This window comes from Scyliorhinus torazame, chromosome 14, assembly GCF_047496885.1.
Source record: "Scyliorhinus torazame isolate Kashiwa2021f chromosome 14, sScyTor2.1, whole genome shotgun sequence".
Lineage (NCBI taxonomy): Eukaryota > Metazoa > Chordata > Chondrichthyes > Carcharhiniformes > Scyliorhinidae > Scyliorhinus > Scyliorhinus torazame.
In genome coordinates, this window is record NC_092720.1 from 150675306 (window position 1) to 150702073 (window position 26768).

General features: G+C 45.8%; 1 protein-coding gene across 4 annotated transcripts in view; it reads right to left on the bottom strand.

The window, feature by feature from the left end:
- Window positions 1-26768, bottom strand: part of LOC140390088 (solute carrier organic anion transporter family member 2A1-like) — a 626095-nt gene that overhangs the window by 369954 nt on the left and 229373 nt on the right. For 3 of the 4 annotated variants that reach the window (XM_072474992.1, XM_072474989.1, XM_072474990.1), the window contains exon 5: window positions 7138-7236. The exons of the other annotated variant lie outside the window; for it this stretch is intronic. In XM_072474992.1, coding sequence (XP_072331093.1) covers window positions 7138-7236 — 99 coding nt within the window. The remainder of the gene's footprint in view (window positions 1-7137; window positions 7237-26768) is intronic. 4 annotated transcript variants of the gene reach the window in all.

Genomic DNA, 26768 nt, shown 5'->3' on the forward strand with positions numbered 1-26768 from the left:
GAGATTGTGTATTGAGTCTGAAGAGATAGGAGAGGTCTTGAACGAGTACTTTTCTTCTGTATTTACAAATGAGAGGGGCGATAATTCTTTGAGGAGGTGACCAAGTATGTGGATGAAGGTAAGGCATTTGATAAGGTTCCCCATGGTAGGCTTCTGCAGAAAGTAAGGAGGCATGTGATAGTGGGAAATTTGGCCAGTTGGATAACGAACTGGCTAACCGATAGAAGTCAGAGAGTGGTGGTGGATGGCAAATATTCAGCCTGGATCCCAGTTACCAGTGGCGTACCGCAGGGATCAGTTCTGGGTCCACTGCTGTTTGTGATTTTCATTAATGACTTGGATGAGGGAGTTAAATTTTCAGACGATACGAAGATTGGTGGAGTTGTGGATAGTAAAGAGGGCTGTTGTCGGCTGCAAAGAGACATAGATTGGATGCAGAGCTGGGCTGAGAAGTGGCAGATGGAGTTTAACCCTGAAAAGTGTGAGATTGTCCATTTTGGAAGGACAAATATGAATGCGGAATATAGGGTTAACGGTAGAGTTCTTGGCAATGTGGAGGAGCAGAGAGATCTTGGGGTCTATGTTCATACATCTTTGAAAGTTGCCACTCAAGTGGATAGAGCTGTGAAAAAGGCCTATGGTGTGCTCGCGTTCATGAACAGAGTGATTGAATTTAAGAGCCATGAGGTGATGATGCAGCTGTACAAATCTTTGGTAAGGCCACATTTGGAGTACTGTGTACAGTTCTGGTCGCCTCATTTTAGGAAGGATGTGGAAGCTTTGGAAAAGGCGCAAAGATGATTTACCAGGATGTTGCCTGGAATGGAGAGTAGGTCTTACGAGGAAAGGTTGAGGGTGCTAGGCTTTTTCTCATTAGAACGGAGAAGGATGAGGGGCGACTTGATAGAGGTTTATAAGATGATCAGGGGAATAGATGGAGTAGACAGTCAGAGACTTTTTCCCCGGGTGGAACAAACCATTTCAAGGGGACATGAATTTAAGGTGAAAGGTGGAAGATATATGAGGGATATCAGAGGTAGGTTCTTTACCCAGAGAGTAGTGGGGGTCATGGAATGCACTGCCTGTGGAAGTAGTTGAGTCGGAAACATTAGGGACCTTCAAGTAGCGATTGGATAGGTACATGGATTACGGTAAAATGAAATAGTGTAGATTTATTTGTTCTTAAGGGCAGCACGGTAGCATTGTGGATAGCACAGTTGCTTCACAGCTCCAGGGTCCCAGGTTCGATTCCGGCTTGGGTCACTGTCTGTGCAGAGTCTGCACGTCCTCCCTGTGTCTGCGTGGGTTTCCTCTGGGTGCTCCGGTTTCCTCCCACAGTCCAAAGATGTGCAGGTTAGGTGGATTGGCCATGATAAATTGCCCTTAGTGTCCAAAATTGCCCTTGGTGTTGGGTGGAGGTGTTGAGTTTGGGTAGGGTGCTCTTTCCAAGAGCCGGTGTAGACTCAAAGGGCCGAATGGCCTCCTTCTGTACTGTAAATTCAATGATAATCTATGATTAATCTAGGACAAAGGTTCGGCACAACATCATGGGCCGAAGGGCCTGTTCTATGTTCTATGTTCCAATCAGCACTCAGTCACTCACCTAAAGTCAGATGCACTCTGTTCCAATCAGCACTCCATGTCTAAAGGCACTCCTGCCACACCTTTTGTGCACTCACCTCTTCCAGCACTGTCCCGGCTCTCTCTCCTCCCGCGCTGTTTTCGCTGTCCCGGCTCTCTCCTCCCGCGCTGTTTTCGCTGTCCCTGCTCTCTCCTCCCGCGCTGTTTTCGCTGTCCCTGCTCTCTCCTCCCGCGCTTTTTAAGTCTCCCGGCTCTCTTCTCCCGCGCTGTTTTCGCTGTCCAGGCTCTCTCTCCTCTTGCGCTGTTGTCGCAGTCCCGGCTCTCTCTCCTCCCGCGCTTTTTAAATCTCCCGACTCTCTCCTCCCGCGCTGTTTTCGCTGTCCCGGCTCTCTCTCCTCTCGCGCTTTCTTGCATGTAGTAAAATGACTTTGTTTTGAATAGAGAAAGTTATGAATTACTTATATTCAAATATTTATGTTACAGAAGCTACTGCAATTACAGAGTTTATTGGTTAAAAACAGTGCAGATCGGTGGGCATGGAATTGTCAAGCTTGGCACAGGAGGAATAAGGGGAATGAAGGATGGGAGGTGGGTGGGAGAATGCATTGGCATGGATAGGGCATGGGAAGTGTTTAGACAGCAAGGGGTGGGAGAGCCCTTTGAGCTTTTATTTTAAATGGAATGAAGCCACACAGGACCAAGGTGAGCATTTTAGCAGCCTTCACGCCCTGTGACTGCCTCCAAACCTTTTATTGGGTTGGCTAGCCTGGGTCCAGACCATACCAGCCCACTCCCTAACCTTGAGTCCAGACCATACCAGCCGACCGCCTAACCCGGATCCAGACCAAACCAGCCCACCCCCTAACTTCGAGTCCAGACCATACCAGCCCACCCCCTAACCCCCTGAGTCCAGACCATAGCAGCCCACCCCCTAATCCTGAGTCCAGACCAGACCAGCCTACCACCTAACCCTGAGTCCAGACCATACCAACCCACTCCCTAACCCTGGTGTGTCCAAATCATACCAGCCCACCCCCGAACACTGAATCCAGACCATACCATCCCACAAAGGGTTAATGTACATACACTACACCTAGCTAGGCACTAGAGGGAACACCAGAGACATGACACACAGTCAACCAATAGGCCAGTAAGATAGGACACGACCAATGGGCAGTCACGATACACACAGAGATGACACACCACAGGAGGGCATTACACCAACCCATATAAAAGGACACATCACACATGCTCAGTCTCTTTCCAGTGGAGACTCTCAGAGAGTAAAGACACAGGGTTGATTGAGCATCACTCCCACCACATGGATTGTAGCAGACTGGTTAGTTAGTCTGAGTAGCTATAGAAGGATTAACAGTAGCGTTGAATCCAAGTCGGAGAATTGTTAATAGTTTAATAAACGTGTTAAAGCTATTTCCAAGTCTGAACCTTCCTTTGTCAGAGTGCACATCAAGGAAACAGCTTATGCTACGACAAGAGCATAACAAAACACCCCCTAACCCTAAGTCCAGAGCATACCAGCCCACTCCCTAATCCTGAGTCCAGATCATAACATAAGAACATAAGAACATAAGAACTAGGAGCAGGCGTAGACCATCTGGCCCCTCGAGCCTGCTCCACCATTCAATGAGATCATGGCTGATCTTTTGTGGACTCAGCTCCACTTTCCGGCCCGAACACCATAACCCTTAATCCCTTTATTCTTCAAAACACTATCTATCTTTATCTTAAAAACATTTAATGAAGGAGCCTCTACTGCTTCACTGGGCAAGGAATTCCATAGATTCACAACCCTTTGGGTGAAGAGGTTCCTCCTAAACTCAGTCCTAAATCTACTTCCCCTTATTTTGAGGCTATGCCCCCTAGTTCTGCTTTCACCCGCCAGTGGAAACAACCTGCCCGCATCTATCCTATCTATTCCCTTCATAATATTATATGTTTCTATAAGATTCCCCCCTCATCCTTCTAAATTCCAACGAGTACAGTCCCAGTCTACTCAACCTCTCCTCGTAATCCAACCCCTTCAGCTCTGGGATTAACCTAGTGAATCTCCTCTGCACACCCTCCAGTGCCAGTACGTCTTTTCTCAAGTAAGGAGACCAAAACTGAACACAATACTCCAGGTGTGGCCTCACTAACACCTTATACAATTGCAGCAGAACCTCCCTAGTCTTAAACTCCATCCCTCTAGCAATGAAGGACAGAATTCCATTTGCCTTCTTAATCACCTGTTGCACCTGAAAACCAACTTTTTGCGACTCATGCACTAGCACACCCAGGTCTCTCTGCACAGCAGCATGTTTTAATATTTTATCATTTAAATAATAATCCCTTTTGCTGTTATTCCTACCAAAATTGATAACCTCACATTTGTCAACATTGTATTCCATCTTCCAGACCCTAGCCCATTCACTTAGCCTATCCAAATCCCTCTGCAGACTTCCAGTATCCTCTGCACTTTCTGCTTTACCACTTATCGTAGTGTTGTCTGCAAACTTGGACACATTGCCCTTGGTCCCCAACTCCAAATCATCGATGTAAATTGTGAACAGTTGTGGGCCCAACACTGATCCCTGAGGGACACCACTAGCTACTGATTGCCAACCAGAGAAACACCCATTAATCCCCACTCTTTACTTTCTATTAATTAACCAATCCTCTATCCATGCTACTACTTTCTCCCTAATGCCATGCGTCTTTATCTTATGCAACAACCTTTTGTGTGGCACCTTGTCAAAGGCTTTCTGGAAATCCAGATATACCACATCCATTGGCTCCCCGTTACCTGCCGCACTGTTAATGTCCTCAAAAAATTCCACTAAATTAGTTAGGCACGACCTGCCCTTTATGAACCCATGCTGCGTCTGCCCAATGGGACAATTTCTATCAAGATGCCTCGCTATTTCTTCCTTGATGATAGATTCCAGCATCTTCCCTACTACCGAAGTTAAGCTCACTGGCCTATAATTACCCGCTTTCTGCCTACCTCCTTTTTTAAACAGTGGTGTCACATTTGTTAATTTCAAATCCGCCGGGACCACCCCAGAGTCTAGTGAATTTTGGTAAATTATCACTAGTGCATTTGCAATTTCCCAAGCCATCTCTTTTAGCACTCAGGGATGCAGTCCAGCAGGTCCAGGAGACTTGTCTACCTTTAGCCCCATTCGCTTGCCCATCACTACCTCCTTGGTGATAACAATCCTCTCAAGGTCCTCACCTGTCATAGCCTCATTTCCATCAGTCACTGGCATGTTATTTGTGTGAAGGCATCTTCCACTGTGAAGATCGACCCAAAAAACCTGTTCAGTTCCTCAGCCATTTCCTCATCTCCCATTATTAAATCTCCCTTCTCATCCTCTAAAAGGACCAATATTTACCTTAGCCACTCTTTTTTGTTTTATGTATTTGTAGAAACTTTTACTATCTGTTTTTATATTCTGAGCAAGTTTACTCTCATAATCTATCTTACTATTCTTTATAGCTTTTTTAGTAGCTTTCTGTTGCCCCCTAAAGATTTCCCAGTCCTCTAGTCTCCCACTGATCTTTGCTACTTTGTCTGTTTTTACCTTCAATTTGATACTCTCCCTTATTTCCTTAGATATCCACGGTCGATTTTCCCTCTTTTTACCGTCCTTCCTTTTTGTTGGTATAAACCTTTGCTGAGCACTGTGAAAAATCACTTGGAAGGTTCGCCACTGTTCCTCAACTGTTTCACTATCAAGTCTTTGCTCCCAGTCTACCTTAGCTAGTTCTTCTCTCATCCCATTGTAATCTCCTTTGTTTAAGCACAAAACACTCGTGCTTGATTTTACCTTCTCACCCTCCACCTGTATTTTAAATTCCACCATATTGTAATCGCTCCTTCCGAGAGGATCCCTAACTATGAGATCCTGAATCAATCCTGTCTCATTACACAGGACCAGATCTAGGAACGCTTGTTCCCTCATAGGTTCCACTACATACTGTTCTAGGAAACTATCGCGGATACATTCTATAAACTCCTCCTCAAGGCTACCTTGACCGACCTGGTTAAACCAATCAACACGTAGATTAAAATCCCCCATGATAACTGTTGTACCATTTCTACGTGCATCTGTTATTTCTTTGTTTATTGCCTGCCCCACCATAATGTTACTATTTGGTGGCCTATAGATTAACTCCTATCAGTGACTTTTTTGCCTTACTATTCCTGATTTCCACCCAAATGGATTCAACCTTATCCTCCATAGCAACGATGTCATCCCTTACTGTTGCCCGGATGTCATCCTTAAATAACAGAGCTACACCACCTCCCTTACCATCCACTCTGTCCTTCCGAAAAGTTTGATACCCTCGGATATTTAACTCCCAGTCGTGACCATCCTTTAACTATGTTTCAGTAATGGCCACTAAATCATAGTCATTCACGATGATTTGCGCCATCAACTCATTTACCTTATTCCGAATACTACGAGCATTCAGGTAAAGTACCCTTATGTTGGCTTTTTTTACTTCTGTTCTGAATCTTAACACCTCGATCAGTAACCTCTCCTAAGTTATATTTCCTCTTAACCTACTCCTAATTTTCCTTGTCGTCGAACCCATATCTTAATGTAACAACCTGCCGCGTCGCTTACCATTAATGTTTTCACTTCCCGTTTTATTTCTTTTAGTATTCCTGGTCCTATTCACTGAGCTCCCCTCAGTCACTATACCTTGCCCTTTTTGATTTTTGACTATGGCTTCTCTGCCTTACACTTTCCCCCTTACTGCCTTTTATTTCTGTCCATGTTTTACTACCTTTCAACTTCCTGCATCGGTTCCTATCCCCCTGCCCACCCCCTAACCCTGAGTCGAGACCATACCATTCCACCCCCTAACACTTATGGGCACATTATTCCAAGATGGCTGGGCCAAACTGGGAATGTTCCCAAATCCCACTACCTGCCTCATTGACAGCTCACCTAAATCTCAGTATTTAAGCCCAATTTCAGGCTGGGCTCAGACCTCTCAGTTTCATACTCACAAACAAGTCAAAAAAAAATCAATATATAGCAACCTTTGAGTAGCTGACAATTAACTCAAGTCAGGGAGTGTATGCTTTATTCAATTCATCATCTACTCATGTGTGTCAATGCTGTAAACTGGGTAGCCAAGTATTTAATAGAGATATTGGAAGTGTGTGTGATTTTATTTGTACTGGTGAAGTTCATCTGGCAGCTATGCATGTGATTGTGAGTAAATTGGGAGAGGAATAGATACAATAATTTCCACACAAGATGGATGATTAAATGTTAGAAATATCTGCAGTTTATTTCTATGCTATTTGAAAAGTAATTGGATAAATTATGAATAATTAAGTGTGCTGAAATAATGGAGCAAAAATGTGCATATTTATCACTTTATAAAGTAATATTTTCTGCTACATTCAAACTGACAAAGCAGGCATTTCCTTTGGAAAGCACAATGTAATTTGGATTGTTGTCAGATATATTAAAGGGTTTGTTTCATTTCTCTGTCCAGTTATGGCCACAGCATTTTTGAATGGATTCCACCTACCTGGGTTCACCCTGTCGAAATCCACAAATAAACGTAACATCACCGACCCCAGTAAGTACCCGAAGGAAGGCCCAAAGACAGAAATTGCAAACAGGATGGCTGGAGAAGTGAAGAGGAAAGCCAAGAGTTAATAGCACGTAAAGAAATATCATATTTCCTCATTATTACTACAGTATAGTGTTAAATAGGAGTGGGGGCCTGTATGTGTGTGTGTGTTTATGTGAGGGGTTGGTGTAATTAATTTAATTAAACTGAAGGCAATTGGAATATAATATTTATATTTGACATAAATAAGCTCCAGCCAACCTCAAAAAACTGTATGTCTGTTCCAAAACTAAGGTTCAGTACAAACTTTGAGAGAGAGGGAGAAGCCTTGTGAAATAGCTACCATTAGCAACAATGGATGCCTTATGATAATATCATTGGAATATTTAAATACCAAGCATCTGTAGGGACTGTTGCTTGAAAGTGAATGTTTGGTTATGAGGTTAACTAAGCAGAAATATTTTGGGTGATATCAGGAGGAATACCTTTAACTTTGAACATAAGAACATAAGAACTAGGAGCAGGAGTAGGCCACCTGGCCCCTCGAGCCTGCTCCACCATTCAATGAGATCATGGCTGATCTTTTGTGGACTCAGATCCACTTTCCAGCCCGAACACCATAACCCTTAATCCCTTTATTCCTCAAAAAACTATCTTTCTTTATCTTAAAAATATTTAATGAAGGAGCCTCAACTGCTTCACTGGGCAAGCATAGATTCACAACTCTTTGGGTGAAGAAGTTCCTCCTAAACTCAGTCCTAAATCTACTTCCCCTTATTTTGGGACTATGCCCGCTAGTTCTGCTTTCACCCCCCAGTGGAAACAACCTGCCCGCATCTATCCTATCTATTCCCTTCATAATTTTATATGTTTCTATAAGATCCTCCCGCATCCTTCGAAATTTCAACGAGTACAGCCCCAGTCTACTCAACCTCTCCTCGTAATCCAACCCCTTCAGCTCTGGTATTAACCTAGTAAATCTCCTCTGCACACCCTCCAGCGCCAGTACGTCCAGTCTCAGATAAGGAGACCAAAACTGAACACAATACTCCAGGTGTGGCCTCACTAACACCTTATACAATTGCAGCATAACCTCCCTAGTCTTAAACTCCATCCCTCTAGCAATGAAGGACAAAACTCCATTTGCCTTCTTAATCACCTGTTGCACCTGTAAACCAACTTTTTGCGACTCATGCAATAGCACACCCAGGTCTCTCTGCACAGCAGCATGTTTTAATATTTTATCATTTAAATAATGATCCCTTTTGCTGTTTTTCCTACCAAAATGTAAGTATAATCTTTTTTAAAAATAAATTTGGAGAACCCAAATTTTTTTTTTCCAACTAAGGGGCAATTTAGCGTGGCCATTCACCTACCCTGTACATCTTTGGGTTTTGCGGAGTGAGTTCCACATAGACACAGAGAGAATGTGCAAACTCCACACGGACAGTGATCTGGAGCCAGGATCGAACCCGGGTCTTCGGTGCGTGAGTCAGCAGTGCTAACCATTGTGCCAATGTGCCGCATGAAGTAAGTATCATCTTACATGTTCAAGTTTTCTTTTAATTTTGTCAATAATTTTTTTAATTTGATATCTAAAATCTCCAAGAGTGGTATAGGATTTTTTCTTCCTGCAGATTTGGGCGGCACGATGGTGCAGTGGTTAGCAATTCTGCCTCATGGCACCGAGGACCCAGGTTCTATGCTGCCCCGGATCACTGTCTATGTGGAGTTTGCACATTGTCCCCATGACTGCATGGGTCTCACCCCCACAAACCCAAAGATGTGCAGCGATGGAAGACACCAGTGGGATGCCAGAGCTCCAGGAGAATCAGGGGGCAGAGGTGAGTGCAGGGGCCATCACTAAGGAGAAGGATCTGGGACAACTGAAAGGTCTGAAGGTCGATAAATCACCTGGACAGGATGGACTACACCTGCAGAAGCCCGCTGTTTCCTAAATACATCTACTAGGTAAAAGTGAAAGTTCGAAAGATAGCTATTTAGTATTCAGCCCCTGGTCTACTGAATCACTCATAACCTCAGGTCATTAAAAAACACACATTCAGCATTTCAAGAACAGAGCAGCAAACAGAAATTCCTACTCAGCTAACAAATACAATTGCAAGATAAAGTGACCAAGGACAGGGCAGTCTCCATGGCAATGCCACAGGAACCTAAAGGCGCTATTGTATTTAGTAACAAACCAGTTCAGGTTATTTGCGATAACAGCATTCCATAACTCATACAGGAATTCATTTCAGGTTCATGTTGCACATTAAAGATGGACAGCTTACCATCAAATCAAATGTATTTGAATCTAACCCAAACCAATTAGGATTATGTAGGGGTGTAATTAGTTGGCTAAAGACAGATATGATACAGTGTAACTGTGACGTTTTGGTCGGCCATTTTTAGCTGGATTTCTCTCTCTTTCTGGAATCAATCTGTCTTCATATTTCATTTTTCAGACTTTGACTTCTAAAGTTCTTGCGAGCTGTTTGCCTAAGTAAGAAAATCATTTCTGTGATTCTTTGAAAGTTTCAATTGTCTACGTATTGCCTTTTAAATTACTTTCAATTAGAATCAATAGAAGACAAATAAAACAATTCTTATTTGCACCTGAGAAGTTTTATCTTAAATGTCTGCTGAGAATTAGTGATTTGCAAAGTGCAGCTGAATCCGGATGGTCGACCTATCAACTTTGCGTGGTTGGCAGGAGGGGAGGAGTTCTGAGACGAGATTGGACGACATCGGAGATGTTCGGGAGCTTCGGCAATAATCGGTGGAGCCAGCCAGGAAGAAGATGGCTAGACTGGGGTAAGGAATATCTTTTTCACCCATTCTTAAAGCCGTATCAATCAGTGCTTCGACCCCTGGAAAGGACATTTTTATAGACTGTGTTAAATCAATCAGGTGCCGGTCGTTGAGACTAACACAGTCTACACACAGTCAGCGACCAAGAAAAAGTTAGGTGAAAGGTTGAATATATGGCTGATCCAGATCCTAAGATAGATTCAGAGCCTTTAGCAGGCAGAAAATTACTCCCCACGACGTCCAAGGGGGGTAGTGGGGTACCAGATGTCTCTATTGAAGATATGTTGGGAGATTTTGGGTCATTCATTTGTAGACAATTTGACCTATGTGAAATCTCAAGAAAAATTGAATCATAGTATGATATCCCGAGAGGACAGTGGTCCTTCGATAATATCAAGAGAGCATGGGGAAAATACAAATGGTGTATTGCACGGTGCAGAAAGTGCAAAATGGTCCCTGGCAATTATGGGACAAATATGCAGACAGCAAGAAATAACTATTAAAAATAAAAGTGATCATGAGCTTATTTCCACTAAAGATCAACTTATTGCAGTTGTTGAGGAATTACGAGATGCAAAATCCAAACTTGAGCATTATGATGAAATTAGAACAGGATTGGAAAACAAAGCCTCTAAAATCCAGCAGCTATCTTTTCAAATAGCAAGAATTGTAACATCAAGTTTTTGAAATGGAGTCAAAATACTAACAGTTGCAGTCAAAAACTGAGCGAATTGAACTTGAAAATTGCAAGTTAATCGAAGAAAGATCTGTTTTAGAAGAAGGAATGGACAATTTAACAGAACACTGCAAAATCCTGACAGACAGTCTTGCAGCTCAGAATTTAAAGCAAAGCACAGCTCAGATTCGACCAGCAGCTGAACGAACAGCTCACACTAAGCAAGCAGCCCCAGTAGCACAATCGGCAATAGCACAGCCGAAATCAAGTGTCAGGACTACATTAAAATCTAAAATTCATTTGTCAGTTGAATCAGATGAAGATAGTGATGCAACAGATATTCCTACAAGGCAAAATACTAAATTAACTTGACTAGCCTCTTTAAAACGCAAACAGGTTAGAGTTGGAAGCAAAAAAATAGAAGAAGGAGGTGAAACTATCACTAGAACCATATTTGGTCATCATTGGATTCATGAACCAGCAGACCCTGAAAAAATTGACGAATGGTCCAAAAATCTTCCACACCCTAAAAGTATGACCACATGGGATAGAATTCACAGCTTACAATCCATTTACAGTCTTCACGTATTTGATGGAGTACAAATTCTGACTATCATGTTTGGCATTCGTGTCATTTCAACTCTTAGAACAGAGGTAGAAGTTGCCCTTGGAAATGATTTGCAAAATTTAGAAGCTGGTTGGCTAGCAGTCAAGAATTGGCTATTAAAATTTTGCTGCCCGAGGACCGATTGGTCTAAGATCACATCTTGCATTCAAAAATATAACGAAGATATTCAGGATTTGGAGGAAAGATTTTTACATACTTGGATGGAATATTCAGGAATGACACTTGAACAGGAAACTGACACGTGGGACGCAAGCACTTTAAGTCCATCAAAAACGGCTTTTATAACCGGTGTTAAACCTGAAGTTTCTGCTGCCTTGAATTTAGTTTTACCAGCTTGGGCCACAGCTGGCACATATCGGGACATAGTTGACCGATGCAAATAGATTGTGGTTTGCACAACCCGGCAATCTTTAACACTGCAGCTGCTCAAATGCAGCTGTTTGGTACCTGCTCAAATGCAGCCTATTGCTCAAATCCAGCCCATGTCACCCGTTGGTCAATTTCAGCCTATGTTACCTGCTGCTCCAGCAGCAGGTCTTGCTCTACCCGCTGTTGCTGCGCCTGCAGGAATATCAGCAGTAACGACAATTTCACCACAAGCATCAGGGCAAACATGTACCCTTGCTCCATTAAAATCACGAAAGGAAATGCCACAATGTCTTTTCTGCGGTAGAACATAGAACGATACAGTGCAGTCCAGGCCCTTCGGCCCACGATGTTGCACCGACATGGGAAGTCAAAAAACAAAAGGCATCTAACCTACACTATGCCATTATCATCCATATGCTTATCCAATAAACTTTTAAATGCCCTCAATGTTGGCGAGTTCACTACTGTTGCAGGTAGGGCATTCCACGGCCTCACCACTCTTTGCGTCAAGAACCTACCTCTGACCTCTGTCCTATATCTATTACCCCTCAGTTTAAAGCTATGTCTCCTCGTGCTAGCCATTTCCATCAGCGGGAGAAGGCTCTCACTGTCCACCCTATCCAACCCCCTGATCATTTTGTATGCCTCTATTAAGTCTCCTCTTAACCTTCTTCTCTCTAACGAAAACAACCTCAAGTCCATCAGCCTTTCCTCATAAGATTTTCCCTCCATACCAGGCAACATCCTGGTAAATCTCCTCTGCACCCGTTCCAAAGCTTCCACGTCCTTCCTATAATGAGGTGACCAGAGCTGTACGCAATACTCCAAATGCAGCCGTACCAGGTTTTTGTACAGCTGCAACATGACCTCATGACTCCGGAACTCAATCCCTCTACTAATAAAGGCCAATACTCCATAGGCATTCTTCACAACCCTATCAACCTGGGTGGCGACTTTCAGGGATCTATGTACATGGACACCGAGATCCCTCTGCTCATCCACACTTCCAAGAATTTTACCATTAGCCAAATATTCCGCATTCCTGTTATTCCTTCCAAAGTGAATCACCTCACACTTCTCTACATTAAACTCCATTTGCCACCTCTCAGCCCAGCTCTGCAGCTTATCTATATCCCTCTGTAACCTGCTACATCCTTCCACACTATCGACAACACCACCGACTTTACCCACTACAGACGTGAGGCTCACCGGTCTATAGTTGCCGGGGTTGTCTCTGCTCCCCTTTTTGAACAAAGGGACCACATTTGCTGTCCTCCAGTCCTCTGGCACTATTCCTGTAGCCAATGATGACATAAAAATCAAAGCCAAAGGTCCAGCAATCTCTTCCCTGGCCTCCCAGAGAATCCTAGGATAAATCCCATCAGGTCCCAGGGACTTATCTATTTTCAGCCTGTCCAGAATTGCCAACACCTCTTCCCTACGTACCTCAATGCCATCTATTCTATTAGCCTGGGGCTCAGCATTCTCCTCCACAACATTATCTTTTTCACGAGTGAATACTGACGAAAAATATTCATTTAGTATCTCGCCTATCTCTTCAGACTCCACACACAATTTCCCATCCCTGTCCTTGACTGGTCCTACTCTTTCCTTAGTCATTCGCTTATTCCTGACATACCTATAGAAAGCTTTTGGGTTTTCCTTGATCCTTCCTGCTAAATACTTCTCATGTCCCCTCCTTGCTCGTCTTAGCTCTCTCTTTAGATCCTTCCTCGCTACCTTGTAACTATCCATCGCCCCAACCGAAACTTCACACCTCATCTTCACATAGGCCTCCTTCTTCCTCTTAACAAGAGATTCCACTTCCTTGGTAAACCACGGTTCCCCCTTTCGACGCCTTCCTCCCTGCCTGACCGGTACATACTTATCAAGAACACGCAGTAGCTGATCCTTGAACAAGCCCCACTTGTCCAGTGTGCCCAACACTTGCAGCCTACTTCTCCACCTTATCCCCCCCAAGTCACGTCTAATGGCATCATAATTGCCCTTCCCCCAGCTATAACTCTTGCCCTGCGGTGTATACTTATCCCTTTCCATCATCAGTTACCCATCTATCTCCAATCTTTGGTGTAACTAATTCCCTGAAACTGCTATCTATGACCCCCTCTGCCTCCCGAATGATCCGAAGTTCATCCAGCTCCAGCTCCAGTTCCCTAACTCGGTCTTGGAGGAGCTGGAGATGGCTGCACCTCCTGCAGGTAAAATCAACAGGGACACTAACGGCATCCCTCACCTCAAACATCCTGCAGGAGGAACATTGCACTCCCTTCCCTGCCATCCCTCTAACTTCCAACCAAGATCTAATTAATAAATAAATTTAAAAAAAAATAATAATGTAAATATGGCACTTACCTCACACCAATGGGTCTTATTATTAGGTTAGAGGAGGGGGGCGGGTGGTGGTTTCCTCTCCACCAGAATGTAGTGGTGGGGGAACCTTCCCAGAAGTCCGTGGGCCGAACTTCCGGTTCCGGGTCGAACTTCCGGTTCCCGCCTTATATATATAAAAAAAAAAAAAACACAGAAAAGAAGAACAGAAACGGGACCAGGTAAGTGTTTTTCAAGCAAATACCGACAGGCCCCTGCACGCCGCTCCTGCCAAAATTCTAAGGGCTGCTCCTGCAAGGTCAGTGTTTTTAAAGCAAATACTCACCTCCCGACAGGCCCCTGCACGCCGCCCCCGCCGAAATTCTAGAGTAGGACACTGGATGGCAACATGCTATCATGAACAACGGATGGATTCGAAAGATGATACTGATGTAGACAATGTTCACTACGATACGTTTCCACCTCATGGTCAATTACGTAACGCGCACAAACAAGATGCACCTAGGGTTACGTTCCAACAAGACACACCCAGACTTACATACAGGGATTCTAGGCCCTCACAGCCGTTTCCACGTAGGGAGGAACCTTACCCACGTAGGGACGAACCGTACCCACGTAGAGACATACACGATGACGACAATGCGATGAACGAAACGTTAAACAGCTGTCCTCCATCTCAAAGGTGTTCTCTGTATGATCATTCAAAAAACTACTGGACCCCACTCTTGATGATTCTTTCCATTTTTCTCTACATGCACTTTTGGAACAGAAAAATGATGCACTATATATTTCACTAAGAGTGGGAGGTATTCATATCGATTTCTTATTTGACACTGGAGCTGAACTTACTGGTGTTACTGAACAGTATGCTGCTTTCTTTCCCCTAACTGCAGGTAAAATTAAAGCTTTTGCTGCAGGAGGAGACTCTATCACTATTCGGAAGACTAAACCACTGCTTTTAGAATTTGGACCGCATCAACTGATGGCATCAATATGGGTAGGTCCGGTAACACAAGCACTTCTAGGTATAGACATCTTATAGATCATAAGAATTTACAGTGCAGAAGGAGGCCATTCGGCCCATCGAGTCTGCACCGGCTCTTGGAAAGAGCACCCTACCCAAGGTCAACACCTCCACCCTATCCCCATAACCCAGTAACCCCACCCAACACTAAGGGCAATTTTGGACACTAAGGGCAATTTATCATGGCCAATCCATCTAACCTGCACATCTTTGGACTGTGGGAGGAAACCGGAGCACCCGGAGGAAACCCACGCACACACGGGGAGGATGTGCAGACTCCGCACAGACAGTGACCCAAGCCGGAATCGAACCTGGGGCTGTGAAGCAATTGTGCTATCCACAATGCTACCGTGCTGCCCCAAATCTTATCACAACTAAATTCTTCACTCAATTTAAATCATGGAAAAACCATTAGACACATCAAAAAAGATGAAATACAAAATCATCCAATTTGGGCTATTGACAAAAATGATTGCGGTCTTTTAAAAATTGAATCAGTCACTTTTATGGGATCCACTCTGCCTTATACCAAACAATACCCTATTAATAAAACTTCAATTCAAGGCATTCTATCTATAATAGAACAACTTGAAGAAAGGATGTGGTAAACCACTGATTTGTATTGTACTGTTGTATTGTCACTGCTGGCTCTGCCTGTGGCTCCTCCCCTTGGGCTCATGTATAAAGGTGGCCAACGTCCAGCCCTGCCCTCATTCTGGGATCGGCTGCCAGCCAGTGTCTTTAAGCTGATTAAAGCCACAGTTTCTCTCCTGTCTCCTCATCTGTCGTCAATTGATGATACATCGATTTAATCAGCTTAAAATTTTCAGATGGATCCATCGCTAAAACCTGATCGCCTGGAGCTGGACTCCCAAGCAGCCGACGCCACTATTACGTTTGAACACTGGCTACATTGCTTCAAATCGTACGTCAAGCCCTCCGCGATCGCCGTTGCCGAGACCCACAAGCTGCAAATCCTCAACTCCCGCGTGAGCCCGTAAGTATTCCTTATCATCAGGGACGCTGACTCGTACAAGGTTGCGATAACGCTGTTGAAAGGACAGTATGTTAAGGGAGTCGATGGGGTGTATGCTAGGCATCTCCTTGCCATGAGGCGACAGTGCCCCGGATAATCGCAAGCCGAATTTCTGCACGCATTGCGGGTACTCGGCCGGAACTGCAGTTGTAAGGTGGTATCGGCTGACAGAGATGCTGATACGGGACGCCTATGTCGTAGGCATAAAATCGAATTACATCCGCCAGTGCCTACTAGAAGGGGGTACATTCGACCTCCAAGAAACAGTACGGATTTCGGACTCATTAGAAGTGGCCTTCCGCAACTTGGATGCCTACAGCTCCGACCACGCGGCATCCTCGTGGACGTCGTGGGCACCGCCATCACCCGACCTGGGGGCGCTGCAAGCCTGTGCCGTGCAGCAACCTGCCAATCCCGGAGGCCCAAAATGCAACTTCTGTGACCAAGCTAAGCACCCCAGGCAACGCTGCCCAGCGAGGAGCGCGATCTGCAATGGGTGCGGTAAGAAGGGCCACTTCTCTAAAGTCTGCCAGGCCCGACCTGTTTGTAAGCCCAGCAGCGCTGCGTTTAACTTGTGTGGGCCGCCTTCTTCAACACCACCCGCCACGTGCGACCCGTGGGGGCTGCCACCTTTGACGCCACCCGCCACGTGCAACCCGTGGAGCCCGCCATCTTGGCCACCATCTTCGACGCCACCCGCCACATGCGACCTGCGGGGGTCGCCATCTTTGATGCCATCCGCCACATGCGACCCGTGGGGGCCGCCATCTTTGACGACGCCCGCCACGTGCAACCCGCGGGGGCCGCCATCTTTGAATCACCCCGTCGCCTCCTGGAACCCCTGCTCATCTGATCGGCCCGCCCACCTTCCCAAGATCACTTCCATCACCCTCGGCCAGTCACGACCACATCACCTCGCCAAATCCATGACGTCAGGCCGGATCAACGGTCACGAGACGACCTGCCTGTTCGACTCCGGGTGCACAGAGAGTTTTATTCACCCAGATACGGTACTGCGCTGCTCCCTCTCAATATTACCCGTGACCCAGAAAATTTCTCTGGCTTCCGAATCTCATTCCGTGGAAGTCTGTGGGTACTGTGTTGCAACCCTTACAGTACGGGCGTTGAGTTCAAAGGGTTCAAACTCTACATCCTCCCAAAACTCTGCACTGCCGTGCTACTAGGTCTTGACTTCCAGTGCCACCTCAAAAGTCTTACCTTGGAGTTCGATGGACCCCTGCCCCCCCCTCACCATATGTAGTCTCTCGACCCTTAAAATCGTCCCAGGTCTGCGCAGAATGCAAACCGCACTTCGCTAACCTCACCCCGGACTGTAAGCCCATCGCCACGAGGAACAGACGACACAGTTCTCGGGACAAGGCCTTTATCAGTTTGGAGGTCCAGCAACTCCTGCGGGAAGGGATCCTAGAGGCCAGTACTAGCCCCTGGACAGCCCAAGTAGTGGTCGTCAAAACTGGTGAGAAGCACCGGATGGTCATCGACTACAGTCAGACCATCAACCGGTACACACAGCTCGATGCGTACCCTCTTCTCCTCATATCTGACATGGTTATTCAGATTGCGCAGTACCGAGTCTTCTCCACCATTGACTTGAAGTCCGCGTACCACCAGCTCCTTATCTACCCGGAGGACCGCCAATACACTGCCTTTGAGGCAGATGGCCGCCTCTACCACTTTCTCAGGGTCCCCTTCGGCGTCACCAATGGGGTCTCGGTCTTCCAACGGGAGACAGACCGAATGGTTGACAAGTACTGGTTGCGGGCCACGTTCCCGTATCTGAATAGTGTCACCATCCGTGGCCATGAACAGCAGGACCTTACGCCAACCTCCAAAAATTCCTCCACACCGCCAAACTCCTTAACTTCACATACAATAAGGAGAAATTCAACACTCCTCCTTCAAAAAGAAAGCTCAAACCATTGTGGAAGCTGTGTGACATTTGAGGTATTACCTGGCCGGCAGGCAATTCATTCCCCTCACTGACTAACGGTCGGTTGCCTTCATGTTCAATAACACACAGCGGGACAAGATCAAGAATGACAAAATCCTAAGGTGGAGGATCAAACTCTCCACCTATAATTATGATATCTTGTATCGACCTGGGAAGCTCAACGAGTCCCCAGATGCCCTATCCTGCGGTACATGTGCTGGCGCACAAGTTGACCGATTTTGGGCCCTCCGCAAGTGACCTCTGTCACCCAGGGGTCACCCGGTTCTTCCACTTCATCAAGGCCCGCAACCTGCCTTACTCCATCGCAGAGGTCAGGACCATGACCAGTGACTCCCAGGTCTGCACAGAATGCGCAGCACTTCTATCGGCCAGACAGAGTACACCTGGTAAAGGCCTCACGCTCCTTTGAGCGTCTCAGCATCGATTTCAAAGGGCCCCTCCCCTCCACTGACTGTAACGTGTACTTCCTCAACATCATTGATGACTACTGTTATGGGTCAGGGTTTAGAGAATCCCAAAGTGTATGATGGAGTTCACCTGACTCACAACTTTTAATAGATTGTGGTATGGGGGGCACACGGCTCACTCACGGTGCAGCAGACATGGACCAGTGTTTTTTTAAAACAAAACAATGTTTACTCTATGAACTCAAGTTAACCTTTTTAAAACAAACAGTGAATATCTTAGCAACCAGTAAATCAAATACATCCCCAAAGAATACAATACTAAATAACCTGTATGCTGTCCTTTTAACATCCAAAAGACTTAACAAACCTTCAAACAGGAGCACATTAGATATATATTCAATACTGAGATCTTTTTACAATTCTGAGTTCAGCCAAATGATCCATAGATAGTCTTTTGATGGCAGAGATCACAGCAGTGCAGCTTACTTTTAACTTCAGATTCAGCTCACTGAAAAACACAGACACACCAAAGCATTCTCAAACGGAAACCACAAAAGCAGAAGTAGAGCTCAGCTCCACCCACACTCTGACATCGCTCCGGTAACATGAGCAGCTCCATTTCTTAAAGGTACATTTCTTAAACACCCATTTCTTAAAGGGTACTCTCACGTGACACCTCCCCCAAGAAAAAAAATAAACGATCAACTTCAAGATGGTTTCATTTTTCACCTTCGCACTATCCTTTAAGAAATGCACACAGTAAATATACTTGTTCGTTTCAAAACACAACACACGCAAACAGGTATAATAATATAGTCCAGTTTTTTTTGCTCTTCTTCCTCCAACTGAAATCCTTCTCAATTAACAGTCTCTTTGAACAAGAAGGTCTCCGCACGATCCATCCATTGTGCTACGCCTCAGCATCTCTCTTTAAAGTCAGAGACTTTAGTTCAATCTGATCATAGAGTCCCTTGTAATTCTCCAACATATGCGCATTGGTTATCACAGCTTTCAGGCAGTCAAATGCCTGTCGAAAGTCCGCTGTTCATTGAAATTTTCGCCGTTTCTTAAGCAAGTCCATCAGTGGAGCAATCACGCTACAAAACGTTTGCACAAATGTTCGATCAAATCCACTCATGCCAAGAGATCAAATTATTTCCCTTTCACCATACCATGCCCTGACATGACCTCTGCCACAGTCATCAAGGCCCTGCACGGCCTCTTCACCTTGTTCCGTTTCCCCACCTATATCCATAGTGATCCGGGTTCCTCTTTCATGAGTGATGAGCTGCATCAGTTCCTGCTTAGCAAGGGCATTGCCTCAAGCAGGACTACCAGCTACAACCCCCGGGGAAATGGACAGGTGGAGAGGGAGAACGCGACGGTCTGGAAGGCCGTCCTTCTTGCCCTACGGTCTAGAGGTCTCCTTGTCCCCCGCTGGCAGGAGGTCCTTCCCGATGCACCCCCTTCATCCGGTCGCTCCTGTGTACCACCACCAATGTGACCCCTCATGAGAGGATGTTTGTTTTCCCCAGGAAGTCCACCTCAGGGGTCTCGCTCCCGTCCTGGCTGACGGTCCCAGGGTCCGTCCTCCTCCGGAAGCATGCGAGGAGCCATAAGTCGGATCCACTGGTCGAAAAGATCCTTCTCCTCCATGCTAACCCCCAATATGGCTACGTGGCACACCATGACGGGCGGGAGGACACAGTCTCCCTTCGGGATTTGGCACCCGCAGGTTCCCCAGTGACCATTACCACTACCCCTGACCCTACACCGTCTCCCCCCATTGTTACTCATCTACTACGAGACGCAGAAGACGACACGCTCCTGGACACGCAGGCCTCAACATCTCATCCGACACCAATATCCACACCACAGCCGGGACTGAGGCAGTCACAGCGGAAAGTCAAAGCCCCCGACAGACTCGATCTAGAACTCAACTCGTCCACTTCAATCCCGCCGGACTCTTTATTTTAACAGGGGATGAATGTGGTATTGTATTGTATTGTATTGTACTGTTGTATTGTTACATGCCTGGCTTGTCCCTGCTGGCTCCACCTGTGGCTCCTCCCTTGGGGCTCATGTATAAAAGTGACCAACCTCCAGCCCTGCCCTCATTCTGGGTGTCTTTAAGCTGATTAAAGCCACAGTTTCTCTCCCGACTCCTCGTCTGTCGTCAATTGATGGTACATCAAAGGGGTATTTTAGTACGCATTCACAGTTCATCAAACAGCCCTGTATGGCCTGTAAAAAAGGCTAATGGCACATGGCGCCTCACTATTGACTATAGAAAGGCAAATCAATTCATTGTCAGAAAAGCTCCTTTAGTGGCAGATCCTCTACAATCTTTAACTCTTGACCTTCAATGGTTTTCAATTATTGATATGGCAAACGGCTTCTGGTCAGTACCACTAGCTAAACAAGTACAACCATGGTTTGCTTTGACAGTTAATCAGCAACAGTACACACGGACTAGACTACCGCAAGGTTTTCACAATAGCCCAACTGTTTACCACATGGCTCTGCAGAATCATCTCAGGAAACTGCCTGATCTGCCTTCCACCATTATCAAGTATGTAGATGATGTTCTGATAGCCTCCATCAATAAAGATGATCATGAAAAAGACTTACGGGTGGATTTGATCCATCTCAGTACTAATGGTCAAAAAGCTAGCTTTGCCAAAGCACAAATTGCCCAGGAAGAAGTTGTTTATTTGGGTCAGAAAATTTCCAAAGGCAGAACAGAACAGCTGCCATCAAAGCAGCTAAAGAACCCTCAACTGTACAGCAAGTCAGATCTTTCTTGGGACTCTGTAATTTTAACAGAAATTGGATTGATTCTTATACTCAGTTATGTCAGCCATTAAATGATCTTTTAAAATAAACAGAAAATCAAGAGATTGGGCAGCACGGTAGCATTGTGGTTAGCACACTTGCTTCACTGCTCCAGGGTCCCAGGGCAGATTCCGGCTTGGGTCACTGTCTGTGCGGAGTCTGCACATCCTCCCCGTGTGTGCGTGGGTTTCCTCCGGGTGCTCCGGTTTCCTCCCACAGTCCAAAGATGTGCAGGTTAGGTGGATTGGCCATGCTAAATTGTCCTTAGCGTTGGGTGGGGATACTGGGTTACGGGGATTGGGTGGAGGTGTTGGCCTTGGGTAGGGTGCTCTTTCCAAGAGCCGGTGCAGACTCAATGGGCCGAATGGCCTCCTTCTGCACTGTAAATTCTATGAGATCAAGTTAAACTCAATTCTGAACAAAAACAATCATTTCTGAATTTGAAAAAGGTCCTGTGTTCGGCACCAGCCTTAGGTATTCCAAACAACGGAAAACCTTTTCCCATGTTTGTTCATGAAAGAGATGGTTACATGACTGCAGTACTAGCCCAAGAACATGGTGATCAGTTAAGACCGGTTGGGTACTATTCCCTTTAACTTCACAATGTGGCACTAGCATTTGGCAGTTGTTTACGAGCCATGGAAGCCACATGTCAAGCTGTAATGATGACATCAGGCCTTATTCTAGACCAAAAGTTAACCATTAAATGTCCACACTCAGTCCATTCTCCACTATCTATGAACAGAGTGTCAAAAATTACATCAGCCGATGGACAGCAGTTTTGAAAGCTCCCAACCTATATTTTCACAAAGCCAGTTCTGTTAACCCATCATCTTTGCTCCCGCTTCCCGCGGAGCAAAGGAGAGGGGAGGGAGAAGGGCATGACTGTGTGAAAATAATAGAGGAAATGGAAAAAGTACGCTTAGAAGAAGAGCCACTGCAGAACCGAGATTTAATCCTACTCACTGATGGTTCCTCTTTTATTGACAAGGGTATCAGAAAAGCTGGGTGGGCCCATACGAAGTATTAGCTGAAGGACGTTTGCCCCCAGGTACATCAGCTCAGCAGGCCAAATTAAAAGCACTAACAGAAGCATGTCATATGGCAAGAGATAGAACTGACTCCAGATATGGTTTTGGAGTAGCACATGATTTTGGCCATCTGTGGAGAAAAAGAGGATTTTTCACAATAGCAGGTACACCCATCCAAAATGGAAATGAAGTACGAGACCTTCTAGAAGCTATGACCTTGCCAAAAGGTCCAGCAGAGGACAGTAGTAGAGCGGAGCTGCTGATTGGCCGTTGCAGGGGAAATTTGCATACGTCCGTGTGCTCACCCTAACTTGGAGGTGGTTTGTGGAGGAGCTCTTGTCAAGTGACACTTAAACCCGAAACACTTCTTCAGTGTTTCCCTCCCTACCCCCTCCTCTAACCAAAAAAAACAACCGCTGTAAGGATCAAGAGGAAGGCTCAAGGGCAGATAGAAGTGGAAAGTTGAACAGTGAAGTCACAGCTTGCAGGTAAGGGATTGGCTGGTGACTGGTAAGTAGTTTTTATTTATTTTCCCTCAGGTGTTATCGTGCGGGGCGCAGAGGTTGCTGAGTGAGTGCTTGCTGAGAAGGGGAATGAATAACAGGTAGGTTCTTTCTTTCTTTTTTTTTATCTAGAGGGGATGACAGGGAAGGTAGTGCAATGTTCCGCCTGCAGAATGTTTGAGGTGAGGGACACTGTCAGTGTCCCTGCTGATTTCATCTGTGGGAAGTGCACCCATCTCCAGCTCCTCAGAAACCGCATTATGGAGCTGGAGTTGGATGAACTTCGGATCATTCGGGAGGCAGAGGTGGTCATAGATAGAAGCTTCAGGGATGTAGTTACTCCGAAGAATAAAGATAGATGAGTGCCGGTGAGAGGGGCTGGGAGGAAGCAGTCAGTACAGGGATCCCCTGTGGCCGTTCCCCTTAGTAACAAGTATACCGCTTTGGATACTTTTCGGGAGGGGGACTTAGCAGGGTTAAGCCATGGCGTACAGGTCTCTGGCACAGAGTCTGTCTCTGTTGCTCAGAAGGGAAGGGGGGAGAGGAGTAGAGCATTAGTCATTGGAGACTCCATAGTTAGGGGGATAGATAGGAGATTCTGTGGGAATGAGAGAGACTCACGGTTGGTGTGTTGCCTCCCAGGTGCCAGGGTGCGTGATGTCTCGGATCGTGTTTTCGGGATCCTTAAAGGGGAGGGGGAGCAGCCCCAAGTCGTGGTCCACATAGGTACCAATGACTTAGGTAGGAAAAGGGATGGGGATGTAAGGCAGGAATTCAGGGAGCTAGGGTGGAAACTTAGATCTAGGACAGACAAAGTTATTATCTCTGGGTTGTTACCCGTGCCACGTGATAGCGAGACGAGGAATAGGGAGAGAGAGGAGTTGAACACGTGGCTACAGGGATGGTGCAGGAGGGAGGGTTTCAGATTTCTGGATAATTGGGGCTCATTCTGGGGTCGGTGGGACCTCTACAAATGGGATGGTCTGCATCTGGACCAGAGGGGTACCAATATTCTGGGGGGAAAATTTGCTAATGCTCTTCGGGAGGGTTTAAACTAGTTCAGCAGGGGCTTGGGAACCTGAATTGTAGCTCCAGTATACAGGAGGTTGAGAGTAGTGAGGTAATGAGTAGGGTTTCAAAGTTGCAGGAGTGTACCGGCAGGCAGGAAGGTGGTTTAAAGTGTGTCTCCTTCAATGCCAGGAGCATCCGGAACAAGGTGGGTGAACTTGTGGCATGGGTTGGTACCTAGGACTTCGATGTTGTGGCCATTTCGGAGACATGGATAGAGCAGGGACAGGAATGGTTGTTGCAGGTGCCGGGATTTCGATATTTCAGTAAGCTCAGGGAAGGTGGTAAAAGGGGGGGGGAGGGGTGGCATTGTTAGTCAAGGACAGTATTACGGTGGCAGAAAGGACGTTTGATGAGGACTCGTCTACTGAGGTAGTATGGGCTGAGGTTAGAAACAGGAAAGGAGAGGTCACCCTGTTAGGGGTTTTCTATAGGCCTCTGAAAAGTTCCAGAGATGTAGAGGAGAGGATTGCAAAGATGATTCTGGATAGGAGCGAAAGCAACAGGGTAGTTGTTGTGGGGGACTTTAACTTTCCAAATATTGACTGGAAACGCTATAGTTCAAGTACATTAGATGGGTCCGTTTTTGTCCAATGTGTGCAGGAGGGTTTCCTGACACAGTATGTAGATAGGCCAATGAGAGGCGAGGCCATATTGGATTTGGTACTGGGTAATGAACCAGGACAGGTGTTAGATTTGGAGGTAGGTGAGCACTTTGGTGATAATAACCCCAATTCGATTATGTTTACTTTAGTGATGGAAAGGGACAGGTATATACCGCAGGGCAAGAGTTATATCTGGGGGAAAGGCAATTATGATGCGATGAGACAAGACTTAGGATACATCGGATGGAGAGGAAAACTGCAGAGGATGGGCACAATGGAAATGTGGAGCTTGTTCAAGGAACAGCTACTGCGTGCCCTTGATAAGTATGTACCTGTCAGGCAGGGAGGAAGTGGTCGAGTGAGGGAACCGTGGTTTACTAAAGCAGTCGAAACACTTGTCAAGAGGAAGGAGACTTATGTAAAGATGAGACATGAAGGTTCAGTTAGGGTGCTCGAGAGTTACAAGTTAGGAAGGACCTAAAGAGAGAGCTAAGAAGAGCCAGGAGGGGACATAAGAAGTCTTTGGCGGGGAGGATCAAGGATAACCCTAAAGCTTTCTATTGATATGTCAGGAATAAAAGAATGACTAGGGTAAGAGTAGGGCCAGTCAAGGACAGTAGTGGGAAGTTGTGCTTGGAGTCCGAGGAGATAGGAGAGGTGCTAAATGAATATTTTCCATCAGTATTCAAACAGGAAAAAGACAATGTTGTCGAGGAGAATACTGAGGTTCAGGCTACTAGACTAGAAGGGCTTGAGGTTAATAAGGAGGAGGTGTTAGCAATTCTGGAAAGTGTGAAAATAGATAAGTCACCTGAGCCGGATGGGATTTATCCTAGGATTCTCTGGGAAGCTAGGGAGGAGATTGCTGAGCCTTTGGCCTTGATCTTTAAGTCATCTTTGTCGACAGGAATAGTGCCAGAAGGCTGGAGGATAGCAAATGTTGTCCACTTGTTCAAGAAGGGGAGTAGAGATAACCGTGGTAACTATAGACCAGTGAGCCTTACTTCTGTTGTGGGAAAAATCTTGGAAAGGTTTATAAGAGATAGGATATATAATCATCTGGAAAGGAATAATTTGATTAGAGATAGTAAACACGGTTTTGTGAAGGGTAGGTCGTGCCTCACAAACCTTATTGAGTTCTTTGAGAAGGTGACCAAACAGGTGGATGAGGGTAAAGCAGTTGATGTGGTGTATATGGATTTCAGTAAAGCATTTGATAAGGTTCCCCATGGTAGGCTACTGCAGAAAATACGGAGGCAAGGGATTCAGGGTGATTTAGCAGTTTGGATCAGAAATTGGCTAGCTGGAAGAAGACAAGGGGTGGTGGTTGATGGGAAATGTTCAGACTGGAGTCCAGTTACTAGTGGTGTACCACAAGGATCTGTTCTGGGGCCACTGCTGTTTGTCATTTTTATAAATGACCTGGAGGAGGGCGTAGAAGGATGGGTGAGTAAATTTGCAGATGACACTAAAGTCGGTGGAGTTGTGGACAGTGCGGAAGGATGTTACAAGTTACAGAGGGACATAGATAAGCTGCAGCGCCGGGCTGAGAGGTGGCAAATGGAGTTTAATGTAGAAAAGTGTGAGGTGATTCATTTTGGAAGGAATAACAGGAAGACTGAGTACTGGGTTAATGGTAAGATTCTTGGCAGTGTGGATGAGCAGAGAGATCTCGGTGTCCATGTACATAGATCCCTGAAAGTTGCCACCCAGGGTGAGAGGGTTATTAAGAAGGTGTATGGTGTGTTAGCTTTTATTGGTAGAGGAATTGAGTTTAGGAGCACTGAGGTCATGTTGCAGCTATACAACACTCTGGTGAGGCCGCATTTGGAGTATTGCGTGCAATTCTGGTCGCCACATTATAGGAAGGATGTGGAAGCATTGGAAAGGGTGCAGAGGAGATTTACCAGAATGTTGCCTGGTATGGAGGGAAGATCTTATGAGGAAAGGCTGAGGGACTTGAGACTGTTCTCGTTAGAGAGAAGAAAGTTAAGAGGTGACTTAATTGAGGCATACAAGATGATCAGAGGATTGGATAGGGTGGACAGTGAGAGCCTTTTTCCTCGGATGGTGATGTCTAGCACGAGGGGACATACTTTTAAATTGAGGGGAGATAGATATAAGACAGATGTCAGAGGTAGGTTCTTTACTCAGAGAGTAGTAAGGGTGTGGAATGCCCTGCCTGCAACAGTAGTGGACTCGCCAACACTAAGGACATTCAAATGGTCATTGGGTAGACATATGGACAATAAGGGAACAGTGTAGATGG